At 44.9% G+C, this 9300-nt stretch overlaps 1 protein-coding gene across 1 annotated transcript; it reads left to right on the top strand.

Moving 5' to 3' along the window:
* Positions 1-8335: 8335 nt before the first annotated feature.
* Positions 8336-9004, top strand: LOC146344071 (claudin-22-like). The gene has a single exon (XM_084860299.1). The coding sequence runs from the start codon at positions 8336-8338 to the stop codon at positions 9002-9004; it is 669 nt and encodes a 222-aa protein (XP_084716425.1).
* The last annotated feature ends 296 nt before the right edge of the window (positions 9005-9300 follow it).

Raw genomic sequence — 9300 nt, 5'->3', positions numbered from 1 at the left:
CATCTGCAATATGAAGCGGCGTCCTATCAGTTTGGCAGCATTCGGCTGAATCTGAGCAGAAAGTATAGCCCTATACACTTTAGAATTCATCCTGCTGCTTTTATCAGCAGTCAGGTCATCAATAAACACCAGTGACCCAATTCCATTGGCAGCCATACATGCCCATGCCATAACACTGCCTCCACCGTGTTTGACAGATGATGTGGTACGCTTTGGATCATGAGCTGTTTCCTTCTCCATACTTTTCTCTTCCCATCATTCTGGTACAAGTAAATCTTGGTTTCATCAGTCCAAAGAATCTTATTCCAGAACTGGGCAGGCTTTTTTAGGTGTTTGCTGGCAAAGGCTAATCTGGCCTGTCTGTTCTTGAGCGTTACCAGTGGTTTGCACCTTGTTGTGAGGCCTCTGTATTTATGTTCATAAAGCCGTCTCTTGACTGTAGATGTTGACAACGGCATGCCTACCTCCTCAAGAACGTTCTTGACCTGGCTAGATGTTGTGAAAGGGTTCCTCGCCACCCTGAGCAAAATTCTGCGGTCATCCACTTTACTTGTCTTCTGTGGTCTTCCAAGCCTTTTGCTGTTGCTGAGCTTACCAGTTAATGCCTTCTTTTTCAGGATGTTCCAGACTGTTGTGTTGGCCACTCCCACTGTTTTTGCTGTGTCTCTGATGGGTTTGTTTCCTCAGCCTAATGATGGCCTCCTTCACTCACATGGACACCTCTTTGGACCTCATGTTGGGAGTTCCAGTGAACAGCTACTAAATGCAAATGTAACACTCAGAACCACCTCCAGGCCTTTTATCTGCTTGATTGGTCATGGGATGCCCAGGAAACAGGCCACACTGGCCATGCAGCTGCTTGTTGGCCATTTGTTCCATTACTTATGAGCCACCAACGATGGGGTGTGTGTGTGTGTGTGTATGCCACTGGCTGTCCTTCCTGAATGGTTAGTGCCCCACTTTTGTCAAACCCCTTGAATTACAGCTGAAAGTTCTGACTTCGCTCCCATCTGGGTGTGTTTCCTTTCAACTTCAGTGTGGTGGTGTACAGCGGCCAACTGCCAAAACAGTTATCCTTGTTCCAATATTTCTGGCCCTGACTGTATATTTGGATATCTGGTCTGTTTTTCTGAAGTTTATGTTTAATTTATTGTAAGGATTCCCTTAGCCCCCACTTCACTTCAATGCCCAAACATACACAGATGAGAGGCTTCAGTCTACAGCTTTTAATCCATTACATCACAGGGTCATACAGATGCAAATTCTTAGAGACTCTCCATCTACAAAAGAATGCCTTCAGGGGATCCAAATGGAATTTACGAGAGTTGACCGCTGTCTGAAAAGGGAGGTGGTCTCGCTAGCCTAACGTAAGTGAGGGAGGTCCCTCTCTTGTCATGAAGCCTCCAAGCGCAGCTTTTCATGCAAGGCCAATTGGGTAGACCACCTAAGTTCTGCCCCTGCCTTCTCTCTCTTTGCTCTGCGCCTGCACCTCGTATCTATTAGGTCAACCTCCTGTTCACTGCCCCTCAAGCTCAGCCATCTGTACGTTTGTAACCTGAGAAGCAGGCCTACTCATACCTGGACTAGCCTGGGAAAACACCTCCCCCATGTCTGATGGTTCTCCTTCAGAATCTGAACTGCTATCCCACTCCCTGTGCTCAGAAACACCCCTGATATTTAATCTTTTTTCCTTTTCCCCACTAGAATATTGTAATATTTGAAACTGAGAACTCTAGAGTATGTTATATTTTCAAATTTTTGGTTTTGTTATGTTTTTGTTTGTTTTGTTGAAACTCATAATAATAAATAGATTAAAAAAAAAACCCATAGGAAGCTGCCTTATACCGAGTCAGACCCTGGGTCCATCCAGCCCAGTACTGTTGACACTGATTGGCAGTGGCTCTCCAGGGTTTCAGGCAGGACTGTTTCCTAGTCCCACCTGGAGATGCCAGGGATTGAATCGAATCCACGCCCTTCTGAATGCAAAGCATGTGCTTGACCACTGCACTATGGCCCCTTCTCCTTTTGGCTTCTTCAGTGCCAGGTGAAAGGGTTCTCACAGGTATTTTAAGAAGTATTTCGGTGCATCTAGATCTCTTCACTGTTTTATTTTTTGGTGGTTTTACTAGGGCTTTATTATATTCTATGCTGTTCTTGCTCCTTGCCAGTGGTTTTACTTTGTGTTTTTTTTTGTGCTATTTTATTGTTGTTTCATTGTGATTTTACATTTTACACTTTTAATTTACTTGTATGCTGCCAGATAACTTTGTTTTATTGGGTGGTGTAAAAGTATAATACATAATATCAAACTACTTAGCTACATCAGTCTTTCTCTCTCGGTGATGTGTACACTGAGCCTCGTGTGGCGCAGAGTGGTAGGCGGCAGTATTGCAACTGAAACTCTCCCCATTACCTGAGTTCGATGGGCAGCATGGGCAAAACAGCCAAAGTTTGCAATAAAGTGGGAAGAGCATATTGCTAATACTGGTTTTCTCAGAACCTTTGAAAGGTACTGCCTCAGGACCCCACACACAAACACCAGGAACCTCAACTCCACTGCTGCAACTGTGTCTGCAAGGACATGCAACCCAAGTAAGTCACGGAGGGCAAGCCCAGTTATCAAAATGAGATTGCTAAATATTTGAGCACCCAAAAACATGCAGAGAACCTGAACATCCATGGCCACATACAGTGTCTTATTCTCCCCTCTGCAATGAGGAGAAACTACAGACAGTCAGCAGATAGTTGTATCTCTTGGACAGAGTAAGTATACATGGTGCCAGGGGAAATTCCAGCCCATGGGCTGCATATGGCCCTCCAAGCCTCCCCATCTGACCCACCAAGCTCTCCCAGTAGGCCACATCCTCTCTCCTCAGCCATGCTCCCATATACAGGGTGGCCCAAAAGTAGGTATACAGTTGTTTAGAATGTTGATGGGAGGGGGAGATAATTTTCAATCTTCCAGTACTGCTTTAGAATCCACTTTCTTTGTTCTTGACTCAAGTTCGCTGCCATCATTCACAATATCAGTAAAAAAAAACCCTACAAAACTAAAGAACTGTATACCTACTGCAGGGCCTCACTCCCCTCACTCTCTACATTTAACTCATTTAACTGTTACTCCCCCTTCCCAACTGTCATTCTGACTCCACCCACACATCTTCTACTCAAACATTCTCTCCCCCTCCCATCAACATTCTAAACAACTGTATACCTACTTTTGGGCCACTCTGTATACTTAATGATGGCCCTCTACGCCTCTCCTCACCTTGCCTTTGCTGCTCCAAAGTGCGAGTTTAAAAATGCCCTTTGAAGTCTGGAACAGAAATCATTCTGCCATGTTTCTGCAGTCTTCCCTCTTCATTGGAACTCTTCCAGGCTCTTTACTCTTCTTTGGAGCTCTTTGGTCTTCTTCACTTGCTTCTTCACTGCCCACTTGCTGGCTAAACTTTGTCTGCTACTCTCTCAGGTCTCACTCAGTCACGGCTACAAGATATTCTGGTGTTTGCTTGGAATTCGGGGGCAGGGGCCTGCTGAGAACTTTGCTGGATAGTTATGGGAATGGGGGAGGGGTCTGCATTAACTTTGCTGGATCAGGGGATGCAAAGAGCTTTGTTGTTTTTGCAGCTGTCAGTGGCTGTCCTTGTTGGCTTTTGGCTGGATGTTTGCTACCTGGGGAGGCAAGTCGTACGTTTTTAGGCTGTGTCGACTTTTCTTTTGGCCTCGCCCTCCACAAGAATGTAGCCCATGAGACTATCCCACATTGTAATTCAGCTCTCTGGAAGAAAAAGATCCGCTGCCCCTGAACTATGATTAAAGGTGTGTGTGTGTGTGGGGGGGCATCAACCACAACCCCCCCAAATACAGGTAAGCTTCCACCATGTATCGATGAAGGCATTTGCCTGAGCGTCCTTTTGGGCAACGTTTTGTACTCACCATAAACCTTGACATCCAGCTGCTTAGATCAACGCCCATGATAGGTGTGCACTATGCACATGGGATTTCAAAGACATCAGGTGCTGAGCTAATTATTCCTGGGCTCATGGTCATTTTAAGTGAAACCCTATTTTGTATTCTATAGAATGGAGTATTTCTGAGGAAGCAACTTTCAGCACGTACTGGTCTACTTGTGAAGGGGAAACCTGATGAATATATACAACAGTTAATGCAAAGCACAACCGACATTCCTGAAATTATTAGAGATTTAACCTTTCATCACTTCACATATTCATTAATCTTTTCTTTCCTAGGTCTTTTGTTCCTTATTAGACTCTACTGGATTTTGTTACAAGATTTCAGAGGCACATAACACACTGTGAAACACCATCATGTTGTGTGCGTGTTTACATATTTTATTCCTGTTTGAATGGTCTTCTTCATTTAAAGGCAAGCAGGGCACTCTTATGGCAGGGCTCACACTAATGTAATAAAGTTGTCATCCTATGTTCAACCAGGAACAAGGGCAACATCACCACAACGGCTGCAGGAACTCATACAAATGTAGCAACATCCACAAATTGTCATGTTCCTTCATCCTCCCCCTTCGCAATCAACACACTCCAAGATACCAAGCTTCAGGCTCGCTACTACATTAGTTAATGACCATGTTCCTTACAAATGCAAATTCTAGGAAACTCTCAGGCTAAGAACATAAGAAGAGCCATGCTGGATCAGACCAAGGGTCCATCTAGTCCAGCATTCTGTTCACACAGTGGCCAACCAGCTGTCAACCAGGAACCCACAAGCAGGGCATGAGCGCAACAGCACCCTCCCACCCATGTTCCCCAGCAACTGGTGTACATAGGCTCACTATCTCTGGTACTGGAGGTAGCACAAAACCATCAAGACTAGTAGCCATTGACAGCCTTTTCCTTTAGGAATTTGTCCAACCCCCTTTAAAAGCCATCCAAATTGGTGGCCATCACTACTTCCTGCAGTAGCAAATTCCATAGTTTAACTATGCACTGTGTGAAGAAGTACTTCCTTTTATCTGTCCTGAATCTCCCAATGAGCTTCATAGGATGACCCTGGGTTCTAGTATTTTGAGAGAGGGAGAAAAATTTCTCCCCATCCACATTCTCCACACCATGCATAATTCTGTAGACCTATATGATGTCCCTCCTTACCCTCCCTTTTTCCATTAGGGATGTACGAATCCCTTACCTAGCGCCGCGCAGGGGCATCTGCGGTGGGGGGGAGGCACTCCATCCCTCCCCCCAGAATCCTCCCTGGCCAGCTCCGCTCTGCGGCGGCTCCGCAGAGCTGCCGGCCAGGGCCATCCGCAGCCGGAGTTCCGGCCGTGGCCAAGCTGCTGCGTCCACAAATGGCGGCCGTCGTAGCAGCTGCCATTTGCGTCCTGCCAGGCTGCTGTGATAGGCTATGTAAGTATTTATGTAGCCTATCACGGCAAAAAGCAGGGACTCAAATGGTGGCCACTACACTAGCCTATCACGGCAAAGAGCAGGGACGCAAATGGTGGCCACTACGCCATTTGCGTGGCTGCCTTTACCATGATAGGCTACATAAATACTTATGTAGCTTATCACGGAAAGAGCAGGGGCGCAAACGGCGTAGTGGCCGCCATTTGCGTCCCTGTTCTTTGCCGTGATAGGCTACATAAATATTTACGTAGCCTATCACGGCAGCCTGGCAGGATGCAAATGGCGGCCGCTATGACGGCCGCCATTTGCAGCCGCAGCAGCCGGCTGAGCGACCAGCCGCCGCTGCCGCATCTGCCTCAGGTAAGCTTCGTCCCGGGGGGATTCCGCGGGGTGGTGGGGGGTGGGAGGCCATTCCGCCACGGGTTTCGGGGGGCCGAATGCCAGTGCATTCGGCCTCACTGAAATCCGTGGCGGAATTCTCCGCCATCCCTATTTTCCATGCTAAATAATCCCAGCTGCTGTAACCTTCTCTCATAGGGGAGATGCTCCAGCCCCTTGATCATTTTAGTTGCCCTTTTCTGCACCTTTATTGCTACAAAGGCTACAAAGGAAACAGCTACTCTACACAATTACGAATACCAATAGAAGACCCGGAGTGGAAGTTAGAGAAGTTGCCGGCAGTTTGAACAAGAACTTCCTGGCCAGACAAGCTTAGGGGAGATGCCCCTCCCTTACAGTTGCTCCCTCCTATGTAGGCTATCATGCATAGCCAACTTGATGGAGCATCTGAGCTCCGCCTCTAACTTTTCCCACTTTGTTCTTCGATAGACCCTAGCATCCCTCCAGTCACATCCTTCACTCTCCTCCTCCCCCGAGACCTGGGTTCTCATAGAGGAGGAAAGGGGGCCCCCTTCAGGCCGAGCCATCTCTGTGCCAAAGTCTTGAGAAGAAGGCTTTGCCATATCTGAGCTCACTAGGGAGGGAGCCTCTCCCTGCTCTGGCTGTTCCCATTCTGAATCTGAGCTGCTAGCTATCTCCACATGCTGACTCCTTCCTGACACAAATACTCTCACAGCCTCCCTAGCAAGCCCCCTACTGCCCACCAACCATGACATTGCATGCTAGCAGCACTCATATTATGTATGGAGGGAAAGAACCAATTGATGCATGGTAACAGCTGAACAGCCCTGCCTCCTCCCTGACATCACCCGACCCAATACATACACAATCCTATATAGATGATGCACAACTGGCCAACTATGCAGCCTGCACATCATCACTGTTGCTGAACAATGGCAGAGCCAGGCCAGAAAGGAAGGTATGGCATTCTGACTGGAGTGCCATCTAACAGCTCCATGGCCTAGTGGGTAGGAGGCATCCATGGAGGGCCCATGGGCTTTCCAAGAGCAGGATTCAAACCCCTCCTGTCAAAATAATGACCGAATTGCTAAGATTGCAAACTTTCAAAAACAAATTCAGTCCGCAAGAAGAATATCTTATTCAGGATCCTGCCTTTGGGGCTAAAATGGATGTATTCCTTTAAACTTGCATTTGATGAATAGTGTGAACGTATGTGTGAATATAAGTTTCCAGCTGATATCTGTTATCATTTTGGAATTCTGGTGTGAATTGAAGAACAATATTGGTTAAGCATTTTGAATATATCAATAACAATACTATAATTCACACTTCTATAATACTAATTGCTTTGGTGTGAATTCTTATACAGTATAATAAATATATGGCCTAATCAGTAGCTTTATGCCAAAATGTTTTCTAGTCATTGTTGGAAACAGTGATCCAGCAAGGGAGTTATAACATTCTTAACCCAAATATTGCAAACTCTGGATTGGAAAGGGACTCCAGATTGCAGAGGACCTATGCTTCTTTGTGCTACCAGCGTGTATACATACCTTACCCAAGTAAAATCAAATTGTACCTAAACAGTGTGTTCCTCATGCACAAGCTGATTTGCACAGCTATTTCCTCCCTTATACTCTTCATGTTATACAAGTGTCAGGAACAGAGGACAAGAGGTCTGTTCTCTTAGGCATGCAACCCTATGAAATGTGGCTTCAGTCACAGCCTCTATGGAAACTGGTCACCAAATGGTCACAGAACTATATATGAGATCAGTGAAGCATACTCTAGTGTCAAACAAAATAAGAATAAAAATCTACTATTTAAAATTAATAATGTCTTGTCACCAATGGTGGATGATTCAGGATTGTAGCCATAACAGACTGCTGGATCAAAGTACTACATCACTCCTTCTTCATTGTGCTCTAAAAAGGTCAAACATACAACAAAGCCTATTTAAAACTAATTTTATATAGAACACATTAAAAAGATATTTTGCAATCTACCTTATAGTGATGAAAGATGAAAAGCATGAAGGATAAGCCTTTGGGTGTACATATACATATACTGAGGAAGTCTAATAATACAGATTATAGGAAAACAGTATACCTTTCTTTACAAGGCCTTGATTTGCAACCCTGAAATCTCAAATTTAGCTATTACAATGAAGTCCTGTTGCAGACAGAGCTGGGTTTTTTTATCACCACTTAAAATCTAATTAATCCGTATTGAAGCACAAAGATTTCTGTTGTTTTTTTAGGGTGAGGGGTCATAGAGCGTTCTTTGTTCATCCTCAGACTTGTAATCATCAGGCATTGGGATATAATTTTACCAAGCAAATTGGAAGGTAACAGATCAAATCCTTATCACAAAACCTAACTCATGGTTAAGCAGAGTCCTTCGTCCTTTACAAGAAACATTATATTCAGGAAGAACAAAAACACATTTCAGAGCTCTGAAAGGGTTAATATCCAAAGCTTATATTGAGGGCAGCAAAGAGCTAAAGATGATCAGAGCTGCAGCCGCCATATAAGGTAGCAATTCTTATAGAGTTGGCCAAAAGACTTTCTAGCCAGACGATTTCATCCTTTAGAATGGCTTTGGTGTACCAAACTATGATGCAGTTAGCTGGAATTTTATTTTGTTTGTTGGGATGGGTGTTATCCTGCCTCACTACCTATTTACCTCAGTGGAAAAATCTCAACTTAGAATTGAATGAATTGGAAATCTGGACAATGGGACTCTGGCAAGCCTGTGTAGTCCAGGAAGAAGGGGGAATGCAATGCAAGGAATTTGATTCTTTTTTGGCTTTACCCCCCGAGCTCAAAATTTCTAGGATTCTGATGTTCGTCTCCAATGGATTAGGACTTTCAGGCCTTTTGTTCTCAGGTTTTGGATTGAACTGTTTGAAGATTGGTGAACAACAACAGGATCTAAAGAAGAGGTTACTGCTTTTGGGAGGAATATTCTTCTGGATATCTGGAGTTACAGCCATAGTCCCGGTGTCTTGGGTTGCTCACATCACTGTGCAGGAATTTTGGGATGAGAATATTCCAGACATCGTTCCCAGGTGGGACTTTGGGGAAGCGCTGTTTATAGGCTGGTTTGCTGGATTCTGTCTCATCTTAGGAGGCTCACTGCTAAATTGCACTGTCTGTTCTACTGACGCTCAATCATCCTCGGTCCATTATACAGTGGCAGAAGTGCAAGATACCTGTCAACACTTGGAAAGTGACAACAGACCCCAAAGCCTAAGAGTCTGAGGGAGACAGAAAGGCTTCTTTTTCTTTTAAGACACTTAAAACCCACCGGGCAGAACCTTGTTCCAATTAAGATTCAAAGGACTCTTTGTTCCTTAGCCGATTCATTACACTTGGGCTTCTAAATCTTTCTTCCTGTACCTTTTATTTCAAGAGCAGCGTTTTACCCTCCTTATTACAAAGCTGAAGATGCTGGCTTCACAACAGGAGGAGATTAGGAAGACTGACTGTGCAGAAAATCACCACCATGTAGTTTTGCCTACTTCAAGTAAAATGTAAAAACAAAATAAAAGCATCCA

The sequence above is a fragment of the Heloderma suspectum genome, chromosome 5, assembly GCF_057233095.1.
Source record: "Heloderma suspectum isolate Gila_16-S chromosome 5, 16-S_ref, whole genome shotgun sequence".
In the NCBI taxonomy this organism is placed as follows: domain Eukaryota; kingdom Metazoa; phylum Chordata; class Lepidosauria; order Squamata; family Helodermatidae; genus Heloderma; species Heloderma suspectum.
The sequence above is the reverse complement of the archived record's forward strand: the minus strand, read 5'-3'. Positions and strand labels throughout refer to the sequence as shown.

What these genes read in the sequence shown, in the direction of transcription:
- LOC146344071 (XM_084860299.1), top strand. Translation starts at nt 8,336, where the DNA reads ATGGCTTTGGTGTACCAAACTATGATGCAGTTAGCTGGAATTTTATTT.